A 25,577-nucleotide genomic window follows, 5' to 3' on the forward strand; every position below is an offset into this window, starting at 1 on the left:
TGACTATTCATGCGTTTAGAGCACATCTGGTTGGTCTGTCCAACATACTGAAAATTACACCTTTTACATGTGATAACATAAATTACATTTTTGGAACTACATGAAAGACTCTTTCTAATAGTGTAGTTTTTCAAAGTTGCAGAAGATGTAAAAAAATTAGATTCATTTATAGTTGAACAATGTGAGCAGCGAGCTCTATTACATTTAGAAATTTGACCATACCTACTAGCTCTTGTAAAAGAAGAATGAACCAGAATATCATTTAAACTAGTAGGTATCTTGTAAGCAACAATAGGCTTGAATTTAGAAAGGTACTGAACACTCTGCCTATTAGAAAGTTGTAATAAATTCCAGTACTTATTCAAAACCTCCCCAATGTTAGGTAGAGATGGATTGTATGTACATACAAAAGGATTTATGTTATTAGAAGTGCCATCTGTTTTACTACTAATTAGTGCATCATCCATAGACATTGACTTTATTTTATCAAAACACTTATCAATTATTGACATGGGATAATTTCTTTTGATAAAAAAAGTTTTTAATTTCTCCAGTTCCTGTACAAAAGAATTATCATCTGAGGTAAGACGTCTGTAACGCTTTGCCTGACTTAGAGGAATACTAATGACGACAGGCTTCTTCCAGCACGTCACAAATGTCTAATAATTTTTAGCCTTTTTTGAACCTCTAGTGATACTAACCAACCAACCAGCCAATCAAGTAACAAGTTGTATCAACTATACGTACTGCAGGTTGATAGATTACTAGTATCACCAACCCCTTCGTCTAACATTAACATTTACCCTGCTAAAATTCTAAACATTCAATATTTGCAGTATCACTTACTATTCAAAGGGGAGTTCACTGAAAATTTACTAACTGAATACTGATCTTGGTCTGCGCTGGTCGCAAAGGCAGAATCACTTGCCGCCAGCAGGCTAAAGGTTAAAGTATACAAAATAGCTTTCAGACCTAGAAATCTTAGAAATCAGTCGAAGTATATTTATGTATATGAATTTCTAACTTGCTATTTATCATTGGTCATCTTAATGGGACAGATTTGTCTGCGACGTTTTGATATTGTGCTTTTGGTTTCTGTCCAACTGTTATACCGCTATTCCTATATTGACAATGCATTTAGTCACATAGAAACTTGTTAGAAGTCGCTATGGCAAACGAAAATAAGGAAACAGAATTAGGCTACAGGAAATTGCGTCTGGACATACCAGAAAAAAACATTTACAAAAATGTCAGTTCTTATTACACAATAACATGTTAGGTTTATGGTCTTTTAAAACACTTTTGTAAAGCCTGCATATAAAGGCCGCTATTTTTCCTTCCCGTTTAAGTATTGTGTTAATTTACCTGTATTGAGAGGCCATATATCAACAAAGACCAATTTTTCATTTCCCAAAGATGATCTTTGCAGGCATGTTTGGCTTACACTCTTTTTAAAGTATTCGTCGTGATTCCTTACTTTAACAAGAGCACCGCCTAGCGGGTGCTGACGCTCATCTGATTTTTTTTGTGTAATAGAAATATTGTCCTACCCATGATTTTCTAAGTCTAAAAAGGGCCATCATTCTTGCAAAAAGCAGAATAGAGTTATGTTTCTTGATGTACAGTGTCCATTTATGATGGTGAAAAACTGTTGCAAGTTTTAAAGCAATAGCTTTGATAGTTTATGAGAAAAGTTGACTTAAACAAAATACTCAACCAAGAACATGATTTACTAAGTCCAAAAGGGGCAATAATTATTGCAAAAAGCAGGATGGAGTTATGTTGCTTGCTGTACAGAGTCAGCTTATGATGGTGAACAAGTGTTGCAAGTTTCAAAGCAATAGCTTAGATAGTTTAAGAGAAAAAGTTGACCTAAACATAAAACTTAACCAAGAAATCTGATATTTTCTAAGTCCAAAAGGGGCCATAAATCTTGCAAAAAGCAGGATGGAGTTATGTTTCTTGCTGTACAGGGTCAACTTATGATGGTGAACAAGTGTTGCAAGTTTTAAAGCAATAGCTTTGATAGTTTAGGATAAAAGCTGACCTAAACATAAAACTTAACCAAGAAAACTGATTTTCTAAGTCCAAAAGGGGCAATAAATCTTGCAAAAAGCAAGATGGAGTTAAGTTTCTTGATGTACAGGGTCTGTTTATGATGGTGAACAAGTATTCCAAGTTCCAAAGCAATAGCTTTGATAGTTTAGGAGAAAAGTTGACCTAAACATAAAACTTAACCAAGAAATCTGATATTTTCTAAGTACAAAAGGGGCCATAAATCTTGCAAAAAGCAAGATGGAGTTATGTTTCTTGCTATACAGGGTCAGCTTATGATGGTGAACAAGTATTCCAAGTTTCAAAGCAATAGCTTTGATAGTTTAGGAGAAAAGCTGACCTAAACATAAAACTTAACCAGGCAACGCCGACGAAGACGCCGACGCCGACGCCGACAACCGCTCAAGTGATGACAATAACTCATCATTTTTTTTCAAAAAATCAGATGAGCTAAAAACAGAAAAGTAAATGTAGAGTTTCGGAGTTGGACATATCGGGTGCAGCCAGTGCCAAGTACCGCTACTCGTGCCAAGTATAATCAGAGGTGTATTTCGTTCCAGTTATCTTAACTTTATCTTTGCGTTCTTGTTGTATTCAAAATTTAAATGTAAATATATTAAAATAAAAACAAAATGTTTGGAAAATACTTTTGCAGTTCACTAAGCCCTGGAGGCCCGAAAAATGTGAGCTGAGTATTTTAAAACACACCAGACTATTAATAATATAATTCTGCATGACAGGTGATAAAGTAAAATTTCCCACGAAATAGGATAAAGGTATTTATAACACAGTTACTGTATTTCTAAGATTACTATGGCCATAGATTAAGGCAACAAGAGGAAAAATAAAAGTAAATTTTATTCAAAATAAAACATATGTCAACATTTCTTGGACACTTGATTATATTAAAAAAATATATACAATATATTAATAAACAAGACCTGTCTCAATAGGATGACACATGCCCCCGATGGCACTTTGAATGAATAGTTATGGCCGATGTTAGAGTTTATGACCTTTGACCTACGGACCTTTGTCTTGCGCGCGACACGTCGTCTTACTGTGCCAAACATTCATGCGTAGTTATTTTAAAATCCATGCATGAATGACAAAGATATGGACCGGACATGCCCATCATTGCACTATCATGAAATATGACATTTAACGTCTAAGTGTGACCTTGACTTTTGAGCTACGGACCTGGGTCTTGCGCGCGACACGTCGTCTTACTGTGGTACACATTCATGCCAAGTTATTTGAAAATCCATCCATGGATGACAAAGATATGGACCGGACATGAATGCATTATCATGAAAAATGACCTTTAACGTCTAAGTGTGACCTTTACCTTTGAGCTACGGACCTGGGTCTTGCGCGCGACACGTCGTCTTACTGTTGTACACATTCATGCCAAGTTATTTGAAAATCCATCCATGGATGACAAAGATATGGACCGGACACGAATGCACTATCATGAAAAATGTCCTTTAACGTCTACGTGTGACCTTGACCTTTGAGCTACGGACCTGGGTCTTGCGCGCGACACGTCGTCTTACTGTGGTACACATTCATGCCAAGTTATTTGAAAATCCATCCATGGATGACAAAGATATGGACCGGACACGAATACACTATCATGAAAAATGACCTTTAACATCTAAGTGTGACCTTGACTTTTGAGCTACGGACCTGGGTCTTGCGCGCGACACGTCGTCTTACTGTGGTACACATTCATGCCAAGTTATTTGAAAATCCATCCATGGATGACAAAGATATGGACCGGACACGAAAATTGCGGGCAGACTGACAGACCGACAGACCGACAGACAGATGGTTCAAAAACTATATGCCTCCCTTCGGGGGCATAAAAACTGTTTTATGTAATCCTAATTATGCAGTATAACATATTAATACATTGATATTTAAAAAGGACATGGTGCGACAACAATTTTATTGATTGTTAATGATATTCCAGTTAATTATTCTCATCAGTCGTGAAATACAACCAAAATTTAAATGCAGTTATTGCTCTTGTATTTATTTACATGAACGTAAGTCCCAAGGGTACCATCCTTAAAACGAAATTTTCGTTGGGCAGTTTGCTGACCAATCTTATTTATCAGATCGAGTACAGAGACTGGTGAACCATGTTAGGCTAATATTGTTTGCCGCTTGTTTAACTGGGCTTTAAGACTTAGTCTGTTTTTCAACAGTATTTTAATTACGCAACGGCAGTCAGTTAACATAATCTGTATTTCTTGTGGAGTTCTCCGGTCTGAATTCAGTCTATATTAATTTGGCACTTGAACATATTTATCCAGGTACACACAATAAAGCAAGAGTCACGCTACCCGTGGTTTTATTCGGTCCGTGTCATATCTGCTCATACAACTCTATAGCTACTATTTTTTCCGAAAGGAAAGGAAACTGAAGTGTTCACCTAGGCAAGATTATAGCACCATATTTAACTTTTTACATCCAGAACAAAATCTTTGACTCCACTGGCAGACACTTATTCAAATCTGCACAGTTCATTTCATCGTATCTTCTAAAATCAAAAAGTTAAGGAATAAAATTATGGCGACTTCCCTGAATGTTAAAACAAGAATGATTGTTTCACACATACTCACATCCCCACAGAATAATACTATAAAGTACAAAAAGTGGTAGATCTAAAGCAGAACAAGAGCTGTCCGTAAGACAGTGCGCTCCACTATTCGGCGATTTGACAGTAAAATGAATTTATGTCTCAATAAGAGACCTCTACTTTAAAAGGAAGATACACCAAGATATAAAATGACCCTACTATTCAGAGGTGTTAAAAGTCAAGTAAGGAAGGGGTACTGATGATGATGGTAAAGATATACTTTGAGTTTCAAGTCATTATCTTATATAGTACCAAAGTTATGTCCAGAAAACAAAGTTTTGTCAAAAAAAGTAAGTATGAAAGGGGCATTATCTGGTCAAAAATACAAATCAGAGTTATGGGAATTGTTACCACACATGCAGAGGATGATGATAAAGATACATTTTAAGTTTCAAGTCATTACCTTATACCGTACTAAAGTTATATCCAGAAAGCAAAGATTGCCAAAAACTTTAAGTATGAAAGGGGCATAATTCTTTTTAAAATACAATTAGAGTTATGGGGATTGTAACTACACATGCACATGATGATTATAAAGAAATATGTTTAATTTCAAGTCAATATCTTTTAAAGTACCAAAGATATGTCTATAAACGAAGTTTTCGAAAAATTAACATGAATATAATTCCAGGTATAACACCTTGGTGACCTTGACCTTCGGTATAATAGGCCAAGACCCAACACATACTTTGTTTGTATGCTGGACAATGTGTATGTGAAGTTACATTAAGATATAAGCAATAGTAACAAAGATATAACAGAAAAACAAAGGTTGCCGAAAAACTTTAACCTAAAAATTAACCTAAGTATAACACCTTGGTGACCTTGACCTTAGGTATAATAGGCCCAGCCTCTGCATATACTTTGTTTGTGTGATGGACAATGTTTATGTGAACTTACAGTAAGATATAAACGATAGTAACAAAGATATGACAGAAAAACAAAAGTTGCCGAAAACTTTAACCTTAAAAATAATCTAAGTATAACAGCTTGGTGACCTTCACCTTATGTATAATGGGCCCAGCCCCTGCACATACTTTGTTTGTATGCTGGACAATGTTTATGTGAAGTTACAGTAAGATATAAGCAACAGTAACAAAGATATGACAGAAAAACAAAGGTTGCCGAAAAACTTTAACCAAGAAAGCTCACGAGGACGCCGACGCCGGGACAAGTAGAATAGCCCCCCTGTTCTCCGAATAGTGGAGCTAAAAACTGAGTTTGTCTACTTAATGTTGATGATTTTTACTAATTCATTTGAATTGGATGGAAAACTGAAGGAGGAGTTGATTACACATAATTATAATGCCTTTACGTCAATGATGTACACCATCTTTCATCCAACTGGAAACTGTAGGAGGAGCTGAGTTAACAATGTTATGATGTAGTTATAATACTGCAATGTCATAAAGGGCTACAATGCAGAAGCAAAAGAAATGACATAAAAGTCTAAAACATTTGCGCATATCCACTTCATGATGATGGTGTATGCCAATTTTCATTTTAGTTCGATAGAAACTGCTGGAAGAGTTCTGATGTAGCTGAAATATTTTTCAGTGTTGAAGAACAGTAAAAAGATATAAGTAAAAAGACGTATATGAATGTCCAAACAATATGAAGATTTCCATATCATGCTGACTAATGGACAGTTCAAATACTATATGTTCAACAACCGGAACAAAAAATGCAAGTAATACAATAATAAAATGCATAAAATGAGGAAATTTAAGCATGTTAAAACACAACCGTATATCAATTATTATCAAGCATCAACAAGGTTAGCTGGAATGAAACAATAAATTCAAAATATTTTATAAAATTGAATTTATCAGTTTCTCTTTTAAGTGAAAGCTCTTTTGTCTGGAACAAAAGCAACACAAAATCTCTAGTTAAATGCTTATAAGTATGTCAAATACATTCAAAACCTAGATCATCTGTGAGAATAAGACGTTGCTTCCTTCATTATCACGTCATCTGACATTTACATAATGATCAGTCACGACACACAAATTACCAAAACATGACAAAATATTCCTTTTTTTTTAATGAACACTGGTCATTAGCGATGATTGCTCTAGGTAGCCCTGTCAATGATGTCCATTTTTTTCTATTGTGTCAGTCACGAACATCAAGCTTGGCTATTTCAGATTAGGTAACTAATGTTTTGAGTATTCGTCCGTTTTAAACAGGTTCTGAAAGACAAAATAAATGTTGTTAGACAAATGGAATAACGTGACCAAGAAGTGTCAATGACCGAAATGTCAAAACTTTCCGTCGATAAAGAACCGGGAGTAACATAAAGACACGTACATACTTAAAACGTGTTTTATGTAATATGACCAAGTTACATGATACAGTCAAAAATTAATCACAGTGGGCCTGAAACGTTTCTTCTTGAATAAACGACAGTATTAAAAAGGAGAAAGGTTTTCCTGAAGAAATGGGATAGAACTTTCAGAAATACAAAGTTTCGGTCGAACTATAAACTAGTCTGACAAACTAAATGTAAAAAAGGTGTAGATGATTTATTAAAAGGGAAATCATAGTAAGGTCATATGAAATCTTTTAAGCTATAGCGTGGTGGAAGAATGCCCTATTTGCAACCTATTTGCAAATGTACAACCGGGCAAGCCGATCTTCCGAAAGCGTACAGTTTGCGGGGCTCGTATCCACAACGTTCAGGGTTAAGTAATTCGGCCACGAAAGTCTCTTATTTTCTATATAAATGCAGTATCTACCTTACAGTAAAACTACGTTTATTGCTGTATTAAGCTTTAGACTAAAACACTAAATTTGCTTTCTCTCTCTCTCTTTGAAGATAAATCTCTACAGATCAGCTAATTTACCTTTGGGAGTAAAACATATACATGTATTTCATTTCATTGTGATAAGGCCGTGAGTACATTTTCACTCTGAATTAACGCTACTGGCAGAATAAATGAAATGTATACCAATAAAAGCTTCATTTACTATACACAAGAACCGTATCAATATGAATCAAATATAGAAGGCACAGAACACATTAAAGCAAAATAAAAGAAGTTTGGATTTGAAACAGTCAGCGTATGAGCAGTAATTAAATAAGAAACATCCCCCATGCCTCTGCACAACATCTGAACGAAAGACCATCATGAAATGAGCTGCACCATGAGAAGACCAACATAGTGCATTTGCGAACAGCATGGATCCAGACCAGCCTGCGCATCCGCCCAGTCGGGTCAGGATCCATGCTGATCGCATTTAAAGCAAATTACAATTAGAGAAACCGAAAAGGAACAGCATGGATCTGGTCTGAATCCATGCTGGTCGTAAATGACCTATGTTGGTTTTCTCATGGTGTGGCTCAAATAATATTGGATTAACAGTTTGCCTATGTCACAACAATAGTCGTCATAGGAGACAGCAGCTCGACTATTTTGATGCTAGATGGTGACATACTGTATATCGTGGAAAACTAGAACTATCACTGGGTGTAATTAATCCCCACACGGAGGAAACAAAACACAGTAAATTTTCTAAGATTTGCCAAGATAAAGTCTACACTCCGCGGATCTTGCAATACACGATAAGGTGATGGTTAGCAATTTCGAAATCTAATTTAATAGGGTTTGGTCCAACAAACATAATATGCATAAATGCAAATATTTTGAAAATATAACTGGCAGTTCTAAAGTGTGATATAGAAATAAACTTTAAAAGGCTAAATTGAGTCATCCTTTACCAATACATTTGTTTTGTTTTGGATTTAAATCCGTTTTTGGTGGCTGCTGCCACCAGTGTCAAAAAAGAATACTCCGTTTGAGAAATCTTGTCAGTTCTAAAGACCATCCTAACAACAAAACCAAAAATAGTTCCAGGCTTTTCAGGGAAACAATTATCTACACAACGTGCATAATACGCCATACTACAATATATGCCTTAATATCATTTTTAATGTAAATTTGGCGACTAAAATCAATACAAACTGGTCAACGTTTTAATTAAAACAACCACGTGTATGAATACAAATATGCAAATTTATGGTCACATGAATAAACGATGACCTCATGTCATGTGAACTGGAGCGATGATATTGATTAGCTATTACATAGTACTGCCCTAGAGTTCACGTAGCTTATCGTAGAAAAGGTAGACACCTAGCCTGGGAATCTAGACTGAAAATTCAAACATGTTTCCTAACTGCAGTGTCACATGTATAACTCCCGAAATATAAGGCTGTATTTGATAAAGAACGATGACTTCTACTAGCAATAATCCACGGCTAAAAATAGAAACGGAATTTCAACGGAAAAAATTCAAAACATTTCCGGTCCATAGACAATACCAGTTTGTACCTCCTATAGGTTTTCCAGCAAGTTGTAACAAATTTCAAATATGTCAGAATAAACTTAAATGTTCGTCATAGCTATCAACTTGTAAGATATATTAATGCAACCCTAGTGATCTAAGAATGTCAACATTGTCTCGTTTTCGTTTCAAACACGCGAAAATATGGCCAAATGTTAATTAGGCTATCTATAGAAAATCGATAATCAGCAGTGATATGGATTTCCCAAGGCGTCGATACTGCCAATTAACGATGATATTAATACTCGCCTTTTTGAAACGGCAGTCTATAGCAAGTCGTCGGATAACAGATTTGACCACTTTAAAAATTAAATTGTTTTAAGACAGATTCTGTTCACTTCAGCTAAATTCATTTGAGTCGCACCATGAGAAAACCAACATAGTGCATTTGTGACCAGCATGGACCCAGATCAAGCTGAGGATCCGCACAGTTTGGTCAGGATCAATGCTGTTCGCTAACGGTTTCTCAAGTTGCAATAGGCTTTGAAAGTTAACAGCATGGATCCTGACCAGACTACGTGCATACACAAGCTGGTCTTGATCCATGCTGATCGCAAACGCACTATGTTGGTTTTCTTATGGTGCGGTTCAATATATCTGATTTGATACAAATATATGTATAAAAAAACGGTTTCGTTTCACCAGTTACATATTTTTCGATTTTTTCTCGGTCTGACTAAAGTTGTAAGTTTGTCTGACTTAATGTCCAGCATTTTTGCGAAGTCTGCTGTTATGTAGAGCGGATTTTTTAGTATAACGGATGGAGTGATAATTGATGCACCTCTAAAATACACTGGTTGCAGAACTGACATTCTGACTGGTGCATTTGTGGTTTATGTTTGTGTTGTTTTCATTCACAAAAATCTCACAGATATCTGATAAGAACCAAATTAGTGTGTATATAATTCATGACAGACACTGTCCAAAAGTTTTAGAAAGAAATCTTTAAAGCTGAATGATTTGGAGAAAAAGCTTATATTATTTATTTATAGTAAAACATCGTCGATGTAATTTACGTTGTAGTTTTCGTCACAAATAATCAAAAAGGATCAAAACTATTCGTTAAAGACTGAATCAGTGTGTATATAAACAACGACTGGCAGTGAAAAAGGAATAATTATATAACCAAGGCCATTTTGAAAAAAAGAGTTCTTCCGGTTTACATTAACAATTCCTCAGATGTCGCTTTCTTAAGAATATTTTACACATTGATTAGCAGCCACCATCAGCGCTTTGAGCGCTTTGATTTCAACAGCGATTCGGTTATGTAACGGCGGGCAGTTAACCTAACCAGTGTTCCTGGATTCTGTACCAGTACATACTTTTTCTCCATAAGTAACTGCCAACTTCCCTCACAGGAATCAGAGGAGGACGAATGATTTCGGACACAATGGATTTAATCAAATCGAGAACATACGCCTCGCCCGTGGATCGAACTCGTGACCCCACGATCCGTAAATCTGCGCTTTCCCTACTGAGCTAAGCGGACGGGCTACTTACCAATACACGTATCGTTGGAAGCTAGAGCAGACACGTCCACATAGTAGCTCGCTAAAATCAGTTCTGATTCTCTAATCATTGCATCTTTGATATGACTAGCTGTGCATTTTACACCAAGTGCCTCCAGATACTGTGGACCACACTGGTATATATACTCACTGAGGGTTCTGAAATATGAATATTGATATCTATAAATAAATATACATAGATAATGAATAAGGGCATATAACTCTAGACTACCTGGTTTTATCGGGCTTATAATAAAACGTGGTTAAAATGATGTCTTTCAGGTATTTGGACGAAAAATCATCAGGACTCGTGGAGAAATGAAGGTGCTAGGGTATAACCAAATTGAAAAAAAAATGGCTTTTTTTACAAATCAAGGACCGTGACTCTTGAACTAACGGTAAGATTTACAAATATTATCTCACTAAAATCTTACACGCTTAGAGATCGTGTTGAAGTTTGCACACAACTGCTTAAAAAATGTTGACTATATCTAATGCGTAAAAACATTAACTTTGTGCGACAGACGACCGGCACCCATTAATCCCCTTATCAAGCATATTTTTTATATCAATACGCAATTATGCCAACTTCGGTGTTGTAAGTATTTACTACGTGTGTGTAAGGAAAGCATGCAATAACAACAGGGTCATGATGACCCTGGATCGCTCACCTGAGAAATATGAGCTACATGTTTCAAATGTCAAACTGATGATTTTTAGAAATTTTTTGTAAGATTTTCCGATATACAATCAAGTAACCCCTGGGGCGGGGCCAATTTTACCCCGAGGTCATGATTTGAACAAAATTTGTAGAAATCTACTAGGCAATGTTACATATCAAATATCTAAGATCTAGGCCTCCTGGTTTATTTTTAGCAAATTTATGAAGTTTTCCCTATGTACAATCAAGTAACCCCTGGGGCGGGGTCAATTTGACCCTGGGGGGGGGTCAAAATTTGAACAAATTTTGTAGAGGTCCACTAGGCAATGCTACATGTCAAATATCTAAGCTCTAGGCCTTCTGGTTTATTTTTAGAAAATTTTGAAGATTTTTCTATGTACAATCAAGTAACCCCATGGGGCGGGGTCAATCTGACCACGGGGGTCATGATTTGAACAAATTTTGTAGAAGTCCACTAGGCAATGCTACATGTCAAATATCTAAGCTCTAGGCCTACTGGTTTTTTGTTTAGAAAATTTAAGATTTTTCTATGTTCAATCAAGTAACCCCATGGGGCGGGGTCAATTTGACCCCTGGGGTCAGGGTTGAACAAATTTTGTAGAGGTCCACTAGGCAATGCTACATATCAAATATCTAAGATCTAGGCCTTCTGGTTTATTTTTAGAAATGTTTTGAAGGTTTTCCTATGTAAAATCAAGTGACCCCTGGGGCGGGCCAATTTTACCCCGGGGTCATGATTTGAACAAAGTTTGTAGAAGTATACTAGGCAATGTTACATATCAAATATTTAAGATCTAGGCCTTCTGGTTTATTTTAAGCAAATTTATGAAGATTTCCCTATGTACAATCAAGTAACCCCTGGGGCGGGGTCAATTTGACCCTGGGGGTTCAAGATTTGGACAAATTTTGTAGAGGTTCACTAGGCAATGCTACATGTCAAATATCTAAGCTCTAGGCCTTCTGGTTTATTTTTAGAAAATTTTGAAGATTTTTCTATGTACAATCAAGTAACCCCATGGGGCGGGGTCAATTTGAACCCGGGGGTCATGATTTGAAAAAAAAAATTGTAGAGCTCCATTAGGTAATGCTACATGTGAAATATCTAAGCTCTAGGCCTTCTGGTTTATTTTTAGAAAAAAAATTAAGATTTTCCTATAGAAATCTATGTAAAATCAAGTGACCCCTGGGGCGGGGTGAATTTTGACCATGGGGTCATGATTTGAACAATTTTAGTAGAGGTCCATTAGGTTATGCTACAGGTCAAATATCTAAGCTCTAGGGCTTCTGGTTTTTGAGAAGAATATTTTTTAAGATTTTCCTATGTAAAATCAATTGACCCCTGGGGCAATGCTTCACACCAAATATCTAAGCTCTAGGGCTTCTTGTTTTTGAGAAGAAGATTTTTAAAGTTTTCCCTTTCGGTTGCCATGGCAACCAGAGTTCTGGATGGAATTCAATTCTTTGAACAATTTTTGTAGAGCTTCACCCAAGGAACATTCCTGTGAAGTTTAGATTAAATTGGCCTAGCGTTTTATGAGGAGATGTCATTTAAAAGTTTACGGACGGACGCCGGACGGTCAGTGATCCTAATAGCTCACACTGAGCCTTTGGCTCTGGTGAGCTAAAAACTGATGTTGTTTCTAAATAAAGAACAACAACATCCGCATAAACTGTCTGAATAAATATCCTGTAATGTAAATGAATTGTCAATATTTCGCAGAACAGGTTGCGTTTCTAGACGTTCCTAAGTCAACCGATTTTTTTTCTGCATTAATTGACTGATTTAGCAAAATTAACCGTTTGTGATGTCATTTACCGACCTCTAATGTTTTGTTTTAGTGTCTAGAAAATATTGTAATAAATTAAGATACGTGCTATACACTCGTTCTTGCGAATTAGCTTACACTGAGATGTCTGACAATAACAGAATTGATTTTACTAGCTGATATAACAACATGTACTCCTGTACTTTAAACAGGTTTATTAATCTATTAAATTAACATAAACACAGTATTTTCTTTAGAATTTGAAATTGTGTGAGATTTCTCCGTACTGCTTTTTTATAAATCCAATTAAAACTTTTATGGAAGATTTTCAACTGCAGCAGAAACGATTAATTTAAATTATACTAATTTATTTTAGCTCAATAGTGAAGAAAGCTTCAAGCTTATTTGAACCATTCTCGAGTCCGCTTCCTCTAAAAACCAGTACTGGTGTTATATGAGATGGCGTGGCCGTGACCCCAGTGGGACTCGAAATCACGACCCCTAGATTGAGCGGTCGACACCTTAACCACTAGATAACCGCTCCCCTTCCGCAGAAACGATTATGCAAAGTAGTTTCACACAACCATTTGGCATTACAAAAAGAACTAATTTGTCTGAACCGGGAATATAGGATAAGAACGTGATGTAAATTCGTTCATTCGAATTAACCTAGACGTGCCTTCATTAGGACATAGTTGTAACAACAAGACGATTTCCTGTACTTCAAATATGCTACATGTGTTTTCAACTACATTTAAGTGCTAGTCACTAAGTGTTTTGTATGAAGGGGAAAACGTAAATATTTTCGTACGTTCAACGTTAGTGCAATGATATCAAGTGATCTGACGTCGTTTACAAATCAAGTTTCAAGTTTCAAGTTTCAAGTTTATTCATTTAGTCATGGCATATTACATGCATTAGACTATAACAGTATAACATAACAAATAAAACATCAGTGTGGAATGCATATAGTTGGTTGTTATAAAGTTCATAATCGGAATAAGTAAGTTTTACAATAGTTGCAAATACTTATATTTACTTTAATGACTAGAAAGGTAACATTTGACAGTAAGCAGAATATACATATGGATACTACTTACAATACTCTGAATGACTAGAGAAAAAGACTATATATAGTTGTACAAACAACTGACAGGGATTTAGTCATAATAAGCGTTAACAAGTCTAAAATTATGAGGATATGCCAAAATATGTTTTACACGGAGAATGAGTTGTATGAAATAAGGCTTAACAAAGTGTAACATCTAGCTAGCTAAAACACGACATAATGGATTTACAAAACAAAGCAAGTTTAATAAGTAAAGGTTTGTCATTGCTATTCATAAGCTTCTCGAATTTGTAGGTATTTGGATTATTTAAATAATGTTGTTCCAAATATTTAGTTCTGACATTTACAAATAACTGACATTCCATAACGTAATGATATTCGTCACCGAGACAGTTATTCGAACAAAAACCACACAGTCGCTGTTCTCTTTCAATACCTAAAAACCTGCCTTTTTTAATAGGTAATGTATGATTTGTAGTACGAAACTTACAAAGTGATAAGGCTAAATTTGTAGGTAATATATCAAGATATTCTTCAAAGCAATGTTTTTGCTTAAAAATACGGTACACCAAGCATTTTGAAGAGTCATTAACAGTGCCATTCCAGGACTGCAAGAACTGATCATATAACCTTGTTTTACTAGAGCCTTGAAATGAAATACATTGTCAACTTTTTGATTTATGAAATATTCAGACAATCCTAGTTCGTTCAAATAATTTCTAACATATACAATCCATGGAGAGCTAAAGGTACCTGCATTATGTAAAGTTAACATTGTTCTATACAGGATTCCACAAATCTTGTCATTCTTTGCATTCAATATCTTACTCCAGTAACATAATAATCTTGCTTTAATAAGCAAAGTTATGGGTTTAATACCCAGTTCACCATATAACATAACATTTGGCGTAGAAGATTTAAGTCTAAACAAAAATTTACAATACTTAAGTTGAAACTGTTCAATTATCTTAATATTTTCAAAACCCCATACTTCCGATGCATATAGTAATATTGGCGTTACTGTTGCATCAAACAAATGCAGTTGTAGAGAGAACGGCAAGTTCAGTTTACGGACTTTGGCAATCAGAGCAAATATTGCTTTTCTGGCCTGATCAACTAAAAGTTTTTTAGTTTTCAAAAAGTTACCATTATAACTGAATTTCACACCAAGGTAAGAAAATTCATCTACAATATCAAGTTCCCTTTTATCGTAATAGAACTTATACTGATTCCTCTTGCGTTTTGACCTGCTGAACACAACAATTTTTGTCTTACCAGCATTAACTGGTAGACCCCACAATTTACAATATTGGTGCATAGCATACAAAGCATTCTGTAGTTCTAAGTGATCTTCAGTAAGTATAACAGTGTCGTCTGCATATACCAGTAAAAACAATCTGAGGTAAACTTCCACTTCATCAGCACTTAAACAATCAAAAGTAGTTCTACACATGGAGGACAGACCTTCAAAATTTACAGACATATATTGAGTAAGATCATTTAAAAATAGAGAAAAAAGGACAGGAGACAAATTTTCACCCTGTCGTACACCAGTTTGACTAGAGAAAAAAATTGACAGAGTGCTGTTAACTTTAACACAGGATTTAGCAAGCGAATACATATTATGTATGATTTTCAAACATTTACCGTCTATATTACAGGACAACAACTTATGCCAGAGTGCTGTACGATTCACAGAATCGAACGCTTTCTTGTAATCAACAAGTGAATGAAGTATTGCCATGCAATACAAAGTCCCCTACTGGAAGGCACCTAATTTTCTCTACTGCAGTATAACATAATGAACTGATATCTGTCAATGATGTATAAACAATATTGTACTACATATACAATATGTTATAACAACACACTTGGATTAAAATGTGCATATATAAAAACCCACAGTTGTTTTCATATTGAATTTTTTTGGCTGATTATAAAAATGTTATCATGTAAGTTATTTATAGTAACAACAAAGGGAAATTAATCTTTAAAAAAAAATCTATATAATATAAGTCCACAAGAAACTCTTTACCAGGTAGAGATAGATCAAAATACACCTAAAAATTGGATGTAACATGCATGCTGTACCACAGAAAAGTGGTCTCGATTTTTCTCTACCGCCAGTAATAAAAAAGTTACAATAAAATCTATTTATAGTAATAACAAAGGGACGTAATTCTAAAAACAAGGGTGCCTCATGGTGGTGAACATTTGTTCCAAGTTACATCAAAATCCCTCCATGCATGAAGAAGAAATGTTCCGTACAAAGTCATTCTTGAATTTGACCTTTGACCTCTAAATATGACCTTGACCTTAGACCTAGGGACCTGGTTCTTGCGCATGACATGTTGTCTCATCCAGGGGAATATTTGTGCCAACTGATATCTAAATCCTGCTTTGCATGACAAAGTTATAGACGGACAGGAAAAAAATCCTCTTGACCTTTGATCTCAAAGTGTGACCTTGACCTTTAAGCTAGGGTACTGGGTGTTGCGCATGACACGTCGTCTCATCATGGGAAACATTTGTGCCAAGTGATATTAAAATCCCCTTTATGGATGGCACAGTTATGGACGGGACAGGAAAAAAAACTCTGTTGACCTTTGACCCCAATTGTGACCTTGACCTTTGAGCTAGGGGTCCGGGATTTGCGCATGACACGTCGTCTCATCATGGGGAACACTTGTGCTAAGTGATATTAAAATCCCTTAATGAATGTCAGAGTTATGGACCGGACACGAAACAGACCCTGTTTATGCTATGTTAACATTTGACTGCTTAGTGTGACCTTGACCTTTGAGCTAGGGGTCTGAAAGTTGTGCATGACACATCGTCTTATTATGAGGTACATTTCTGCCAAGTAATATTAAAATCCCTTCATAGATGGGAGAGTTATGGACCGGACAGGAAAAAAGCCTTGTTGACCTTTGACCTCCAATTGTGATCTGACCTTTAAGCTAGGGGTCCGGGTTTTGCGCATGACACATTGTCTCCTCATGGGCAACATTTGTGCCAAGTAATATTAAAATCTCTTCATGGATGGGAGAGTTATGGACCGGACAGGAAAAAAGCCCTGTTGACCTTTGACCTCCAATTGTGACCTTGACCTTTGAGCTAGGGGTCCGGGATTTGCGCATGACACATCATCTCATCATGGGGAACATTTGTGCCAAGTAATACTAAAATCCCTTCAAGGATGGGAGAGTTATGGACCGGACAGGAAAAAAGCCCTGTTGACCTTTGACCTCCAATTGTGACCTTGACCTTTGAGCTAGGGGTCCGGGTTTTGCGCATGACACGTCGTCTCATCATGGGGAACATTTGTGCCAAGTATTATTAAAATCCCTTCATGCATGACAGAGTTATGGACCGGACACGAAATTGCGGACGGACGGACGGACGGACAGACGGACGGACGCACAGACGGAATGACGGAAAAGTGCATTCCTATAGTCCCCGAAACTGGTTTTCAACCAGTAGGGGACTAATAAAAGCACAAAACAATGTTTTTTTCTTGGCAAGATAGAAATCTACAATAAGTTTCAGAGAAAATATATGATCTATTGTACTATAACCTTTTCTGAAACCAGCTTGTTCTTCACACAAAAGATTATTGTTCTCTAAGTAACAATTTAATCTGTTATTTAAGACTGCAGTAAAAAGCTTACCAAAACAACTTAGTATAGTGATTCCCCTATAATTGTCAGGGTCATCCTTATTACCCTTATTTTTATAAATTGGAAGAATAATTCCTTTACTCCATACTTCTGGGAAAATACCAGCATCGAGTATAACATTAAACAATTTACAAATAACCTCAATATATTGTTCATTACAGCAATATTTCAGATATTCATTAAGAATATTATCAAAAGAAGACGGGCTCTTTCCATTTTTCAATGCACTTATAGTTTTTTTTTTATCTCATGAATAGTAAAAGGAGAATTCAACATATCGTTGTTGCTAGGTATAGAATCTAAATCAATATCATCAAAAGAGTTTTCTACATTGATATCTGATTGATTTAACACAATTCCACACAAACAACCAGGTCGTTAGGGGGGCGGGGACGCTCTAATACTTCGGTAATTCACTGAAAAACATCTGACAAATAAACTTTATGGATGCCTGACTAGCGAAAAACGTCTGTGAATGCTTTTATTTAAGCAACTTCATTTGTCTGAACTTCCGGGTAAATTGACAGTTAATGTAAGTATTTCCGGATGTCTACCTACGAAATACTAGCGCTTTTACTACGTGTTTCAGTCACGAAGCAAAGTTTTTCTCGTATTTTGGTCAAACCTATATTTTTGGGGTAATTTCGACTGCAGCCTAACAATCAGTGTAAGACTGGAAATGCTGATACAAAGATGTTATTGCTTTTTTATATAGAAGGTAATAATAGAAAAAACATTTAGCCCCTTTTTAAACATCGCAACATAATAACAGCTATAACAGCATACTTCGATTGCAACAAGAACTAATAAGGACACTGACTTTCTGATCGAACGACAAAGAAAAATTATTTTTTTACATATCAGAACATTATTGCTTTATTTCTTATGAAGGCTCTGTTACTAACAGATTATGTGTTATGGAAACACATAAGAATTAGTCGTTTTTATTCGTTTTTATTCATTTTTCCATTCAAAACTGAAAATCGTTTGTAACAGGGTTCCGAAGGTAAACTGCCTTAATTATAAAGCTTTATATCTAATGAACGTTAAGTACGTATTCCTCCGTGATGTACTGGTCGAGACCGCAGGAAAATTTTTACTGCCGCGGCGGCCCGGGTTCGATTCCCAACACTTGCATTTATTTCTTGATTTGTCATTTTTAAGACAGTTTAGAAACAACAATGTCCGTAAGCCGTCGACGCTGCTCAACGTCTCGGTCAGACCAGTGTTTGTTTGTTTCAGGTCTTTATTTTAACAGGAACCAGTAATTTGTAGCGATGGATTTCATTTGCTGACTCGTTACAGATGGGAGGACTGGTAAATCATCAACAGCAACCACTGTAGCAGCGACGGTCAGATAATCGAAGTACGCCAATGTTACTGTTAATTCTAACATGACTCCATTTGATTGAAAGTTAATCAAAGAAGGTCAAGCTCAGTGTATTCTGCAATAAACAATGGTTAACGCGCGAACCGGTGAGAGAGCATTATGACGTCAATTATGCCGTTAAATTGCCGAATGACGTCTGGTACATTACTTCTCGGAAAATGAAGCCCAGCATAGCATAATCTTTATCAAAATATTTCAATGAACATGGAAGAATGAAAACTATCACGGTCTTCTTGTGGTTATCGTCTTATTTACAATGGTTCTTCTTCCAAACGATTAGATATTTAACCACTCAGGCTAACAACGTTGTGGTTCAATTCCTGCGCATCCAAACTCTGAACCGTGATAAATACTCGACACACCACCCGAAGGCCTTGATACTTTCTTAATTACACATAATGATGTTAAACAAACAAATGTATGAAGGAATCTTACTGGCAAATAGGATTATCTCCGGCGTAGTAGAATTTTGTGTAGCATTTCGTATCAACTACTGTCACAAGTTTCTCGGGAGATTCACATATATAGGTAGGCGCAACTGGTGTGTCTGAAATCAAGAGACAAATATATTTATTTGGTTTAGTTTGTTTTGTTGGATTTAACGTAACAGCAGTACAAATGTGGGTCATATGGCGATTTCCCCGATTTTGATGGTGTCAGCAGGTGCCCCACAGGGCATTATTTAAGGCACGGACGGCCAACTGGGTAGAATAGAGACAATCTGTCTCTTACAAAATTAAAATGTTATGTTATTTTGATACTAGGGCGAATTTGCTTTTTAAATACCCTCAAGCTAGTGATGTAGGTAAAAATGGTCTAAAATCTGATAAACGATAAGCATGGTACTAGAGATCAATTTTCTCTTCAATATTGAAGATCTTTTTTGTGTTTTATATATGATGTATAATATGTTAAAATGAAAAATTATAGAAAACTTTAGCTTGAATATTAGAAGTGGATCTCAAATCACAAAGATATAGTGAAACTGCATCAAAATTAACAAACAATTCTAAATAGAAAAGGGCAAAGGGACAGGATTCATGAAATATTGGTGCCAGTGTTATGGACCTTGTGTCATATGACTTGGGTGATGATAAGGAACAACTATTTTAAGTTAGACTCAGATCCATTCAGTAAAATCTAAGATCAATGGAAAGTGCACCAAAACCTTACCTGAACTTCTAAGTAAAAAGTTGACATAAGTCAATACAATATGTTCGGGAATATAACGAGATTTAATTTCTCGCGAAAATTGATGATTTTTAGCCCTTATGAAGCAAAAGTATACTTACCTACACAAGATGATGCATCTAACAAACCCTTGGGGCTAACATTGACCATGGACAACGTACTAACAATGTTTAAGGCCGCTGAACGAAGGTCATTCTTCACAGAACTGCATTGCCTATATCGCATCAGAGACGGTATATAGGTATAGCTGCACTCAAAATACACGTCAAATAATCTGGAAGATGGAAACAAAAAAAATCAAATAAGAAACAGTTAAATCGCGAAATGATACCTCAATGGACTTCAAAACACCACTAATGAATTTTGAGCTAGATAAAAGTTTATTTTTAAGCTATTTTAATTAAAACTATGAAAGAAATTTTCAGTTACAAAAATACATACGGGCATTTCATTTGTTCTAAGTCTAGCACACTCCCTAGTTGTAACACTTGAGAACACTTTCTATATATAGGTCTCATATATTTGTACAACGTCAAACCACATGGAGACGCTTGGGATATACTTGTATACAAATCTAAAAATAGAAAATATAGAAACAATGCATCCTGACAAGATTCCAGACCTTATACAACATAAAGCCGCCTGGGATATACAAATCTAAAAATAGAAAATATAGAAACAATGCATCTTGACAACATTTCAGACTCTATACAACATAATGACGCCTGGGATATACAAATCTAAAAATAGAAACTATAGAAACAATGCATCTTGACAACATTTCAGACTCAATGAGACATACAAATCTAAACTTTGAATATAAAATATAGAAACAATGCATCTTGACAACAGTACAATAGACTATAGAACAAAAAGACGCCTGTGATGTACACGTATTATACATTTCTCAAAATAGAAAATACAGAACAGCTGTATTTATGCAACTTCACTCTATGCCTGGCATATCATCGTACAAATCTAAAAACAGAATATGTAGAATCCTGTCCCTGTACTAGGAGACGCCTTGATATGATGTACAGAACTGAAAATAAATACTGACACACAATCGTAAAACAAATCTTAATGTGAGATCCGTATGTACACAGCATCGTAGTGGAATTCTATTTCTCTAAAGGTACAAAGACAATCAAATGTCGAACCCCAATTGGTGCATTATGAAGCCATGGTTGCAAAGGAAAGAGAATGGCGACCTTTTTTTACGAGAGTTACAACAACAGCTGTCACAGGAGACAGCGCGCTCGACTATTTCGGTGCTGGATAGTGAAATTGGGTACACCTGAGGAAGCTGGAGCTGTCACTGGAGTGTTTAATGACTCAAATGTGGATGAAGAAAATGGACAATAGATTAAGTCTCAAAACATTAAATCAGTATAAAAGGAATATAATTCATGGAAAACTTCTGCAAAAGTAATGCACAATGTGTCATATCATGCGGATAATAATTCGGAACAACTATTTTAAGTTTGAATCAAATCTATTTAGTAATACTGGAGATACGGCAAAAGTGCATCAAACTTGAACCGGAAATTCTATCAGTAAAAAGAGGGCAAATCTCAGAACGTAATGGTGCCAGCATTATTGAACTTGTGTTGTATGATGTGAGTGATAATGTGGAACAACCATTTTAAGTTTTATTAAATCCATTTAGTAACAACAGAGATATAAAAAGCATCAAAATTAGACTGAAATTCTATGTAAAAAGGGGATATAACTCATAAAATATTTGTGCCAGAGTGACTGACCTTTTGCCATATGATGATGATGATGATCTGGAAAAACTAATTTAAGTTTTAATCAATTTCATTAAGTAATGACAAAGATGCACCACAATTTACCTGAAATTCTAAGTAAAAAGGGGGCATAATTCATGAAATATTTATGCAAGACTTACAGCCCTTGTATCATATGATGTGGGTGATGATGTATTACAACTATTCTAAGGTTGAATCAAATTCATTTAGTAATAACAGAGATAAAGTGAAAGTGCATCAAAACTTTAACCTGAAATTTTAAGCAAAATGGGGGATAATTAAAAAAAATATTGATGCAAGAGTTATTGTCCTTGTGTCATATGATGTGGATGATGATGTGGTGCAACTGTTTAAAGTTTGAATCAAATCTGTTTGGTGTAATAACATAAATCGATAGAGTGAGTGCATAAAAACTTTAACCTGAAATTTTAAGTAACAAGGGGGATAACTCATAAAAAACAGGTGTCACAGTTATGGCCCTAATGTCAAATGATGAAGGCGATGATGATGAACAATTATTTTAAGTTTGAATCAAATCCCTTCTTAAATAACAGAGATATAATGAAAATGCATCAACATTATCATAAAATTCTAAGTAAAAAGGGGGCATAATTAAAAAAATTGGTGCCAGAGTTATGGACCTTGTGTCATATGATGTGGGTGATGATGTGGAACAACTATTTTGAGTTTGAATCAAATCCATGTAGTAATAACTGAGATAAAGTGAAAGTGCGCCAAAACTTTAATCCTGAAATTCTATGTAAAAAGGGGGGATAATTCATGAAATATTGGTACCAGATTGATGACCCTTGCGCCATATGATGTGGGTGATGATGAGGAACAACTATTTTAAGTTTGAAGCAAATCCATAACAAAGATAAAGAGAAAGTGCATCAAAACTTTAACCAAAGTGTGTACGCGGAAGGACGCCGACGCCGATGCCGGGTCGAGTAGGATAGCTCTCCATACTTCGTATATTCGAGCTAAAAATCGAGATATCGATATAAATTTACCATCGCATAAAGACCGTTTGGCGGTTTGCAGACTGCTAGAAACGTCAGTCTCGTACATATTTACAACCGACTCAATCTCTTCGTACTGGCATGACATGGCATTTGACACACATCCAATGACACCCCATCGGACTCTGAAATGTATAGAATACTATACAAACGTACGTACACTTATTCAAGGTATTGAAATTACTCAGGTCAAACGTCAAACATTTTGTTTGTGGTTCGACTGAGGGCAAATGGTTTTCACTACTGACTGGCAAAGTATTTTATTTCAGGACATCAAAAATGAAATTTCTAATTCCTTATTCAAGTCGGTTAGGGTAGGACGGTTGACAAAAAAAAATGAATATCATATGCCTCAATACTTATTAAGCTGGAAATAAAATGACACAATTACCCGTATGAATACGTTAAATTCAAAAAAATGTATGCCATTTTTGCCCAGCAATCTCCGCATTAATATATGTTACTGATGTCTTCATTATTTTAACTGAATTTTAGTACTGTATCTCTTCTTCCAGTACATTTTAAACTTCTTATTCTTCTTATAAAACTACCAGGAACTTCGGTAGGTCTTTATTCCAAACAATGTTGCCTGCGTGTCGTAAGCGCAATAAGTCGAACAAAATGTTTAGTCTCTACCAACAAGGCAATATGATGGCTGTTGTCCAGCAACTAAGCAGATCGATGACATAGCAAACATTATTAAATGACTGTAATATAAATTGCCCATTTAGTCGAAAATGAAAATTAATTTATGTTGCCATGTATTAAAACACTTATGGAATGACTTGCCGTTTAGTAATAAAAACTATTGACCCTCAGTCCTTTGGACCTATGGCAATGGTTCTGACTATTGACTTGCAAGATATTCAACTGAAAGAGTCATGTAATAAAAACACTATTCTGAGGCACGACTTTACTTTTGGTATACATCAAAAGGAAGTCCATTGGAAAGTACGTGAAACAAATAAACTTGTCTTGAATACCTCTTGTGAATATAGGGATGGTTCGATTTTTTTCACATATTTTCATTTTTATCAGCTAATGCTTTAAAGAATAAGCATCTTAAGGTTTTTCAGGAAAGCATGCGTTCTGTATTAGAAACCGACTCTTTTCAGCATCTGGAGAGAGAGAGAGAGAGAGAGAGAGAGAGTGAAAGAGAGAGAGAGATAAAAGTATTCTTTCTCACCGGGAAAAAGAGTCATTAAACAGGGTGGTAAAGTTCATGCCCAAGAGTTACAGCGAGTAAATGTTGTTCAAGAAAAACTGCACGAGTGTCTTTCATTTCTGGTTTTATTAACAACACTTTTTTCAGAACTGTCATGTATCAGTAGCAATGTAAAGCCAGTGAATATTTCCAAAATATTTTACCTGCACTGATCCTCGGCAGATTTCTGAGCAAGGATGTCAGGATACTGCACCATGTCACAAGCGAGTGTGCCGTAGTACATGATGGCATCTGGGCTCGAACACAGTTCAGCTGGGGTCAGAGGCAACATGGTTATATTTTCTATATCGAGTACACCAGACACTGTAAAAAATCAGTCACGTGAAATTATTTACATTTTGTTGTTGTTGTTGTTTTACAATGATTTAACTTTGGTGACTATATATATTTTCATTTCCAATCTACTGTAATTATCAGCACATCAAGTTTTTGTCCTTTTTTTAGCTTCAATTTAATTAAAGGTCCATTACTAAGAGAAAGTGAGTTGGCAATTTTTTTCATAGCCAGTGCATAGACTTATGCAAGACACTAAATAATGAAGATTGGCAGGTCAAAATTTACAGAAGGTCTTTGGAACTCAAAGAAATGTATGTGTATTATGTTGAAATTTCAATGAATCGACAGAATGACCCCCCAGGTCTTTTTAACTTTCTTCATACTTCATAGAAAAATAATTGTACATATACCGCGATTTATTTCGAATTTCTACATACCAACTTTCATTTTCCAATAAAATGAAATAGTTTCTGTGCTTTCTAAAAGAAATTAAAATTTTCACTTTCCTTAGTATTGGACCTTTAATCAAGAGCAACACAAACGTTACGCTCATATGATGCGAACCTTCATGGTACGGCGGAGTGAAAGTGCGAAAACATCACAACATGAGCTCGTAGAACACGAAATGCTCCCCCACCCCACCCCCGTTGCATTCAGTAATCTGTTTTATTTTTCAAGTTATCGTCCGGAAACGGTTTAACTGTTTTCGGGTCACTGTGACCTTGACCATTGACCTGCTTATCTCAAAATCTATAGGGGCCATCTGCTGGTCATGATCAGCCTCCCTATTAAGTTTCGTGATTCTAGGTCCAAGCGTTCTCAAGTTATCGTCCGGAAACGGTTTAGCTGTTCCGGGTCACTGTGACCTTGACCTTTGACCTACTAATCTCAAAATCTATAGGGGCCATCTGCTGGTCATGACCAATCTCCCTTTTAAGTTTTGTGAT

The 25,577-nt window shown here is 35.7% G+C and overlaps 1 protein-coding gene across 2 annotated transcripts in view; it reads right to left on the reverse strand.

Moving 5' to 3' along the window:
• Positions 1 to 2,900: 2,900 nt before the first annotated feature.
• Positions 2,901 to 25,577, reverse strand: part of LOC123547388 (uncharacterized) — a 31,221-nt gene continuing 8,544 nt past the window's right edge. For both annotated transcript variants that reach the window (XM_045334441.2, XM_045334442.2), the window contains 7 exons: positions 24,498 to 24,657; positions 23,121 to 23,254; positions 20,777 to 20,909; positions 20,437 to 20,609; positions 19,580 to 19,691; positions 10,550 to 10,716; positions 2,901 to 6,894 (listed from right to left, as the gene is read on the reverse strand). In XM_045334441.2, the coding sequence (XP_045190376.1) occupies positions 6,884 to 6,894; positions 10,550 to 10,716; positions 19,580 to 19,691; positions 20,437 to 20,609; positions 20,777 to 20,909; positions 23,121 to 23,254; positions 24,498 to 24,657 (890 nt within the window). In that variant the 3' untranslated portion in view covers positions 2,901 to 6,883. The remainder of the gene's footprint in view (positions 6,895 to 10,549; positions 10,717 to 19,579; positions 19,692 to 20,436; positions 20,610 to 20,776; positions 20,910 to 23,120; positions 23,255 to 24,497; positions 24,658 to 25,577) is intronic.

The sequence above is a fragment of the Mercenaria mercenaria genome, chromosome 9, assembly GCF_021730395.1.
Source record: "Mercenaria mercenaria strain notata chromosome 9, MADL_Memer_1, whole genome shotgun sequence".
Taxonomy (NCBI): Eukaryota; Metazoa; Mollusca; class Bivalvia; order Venerida; family Veneridae; genus Mercenaria; species Mercenaria mercenaria.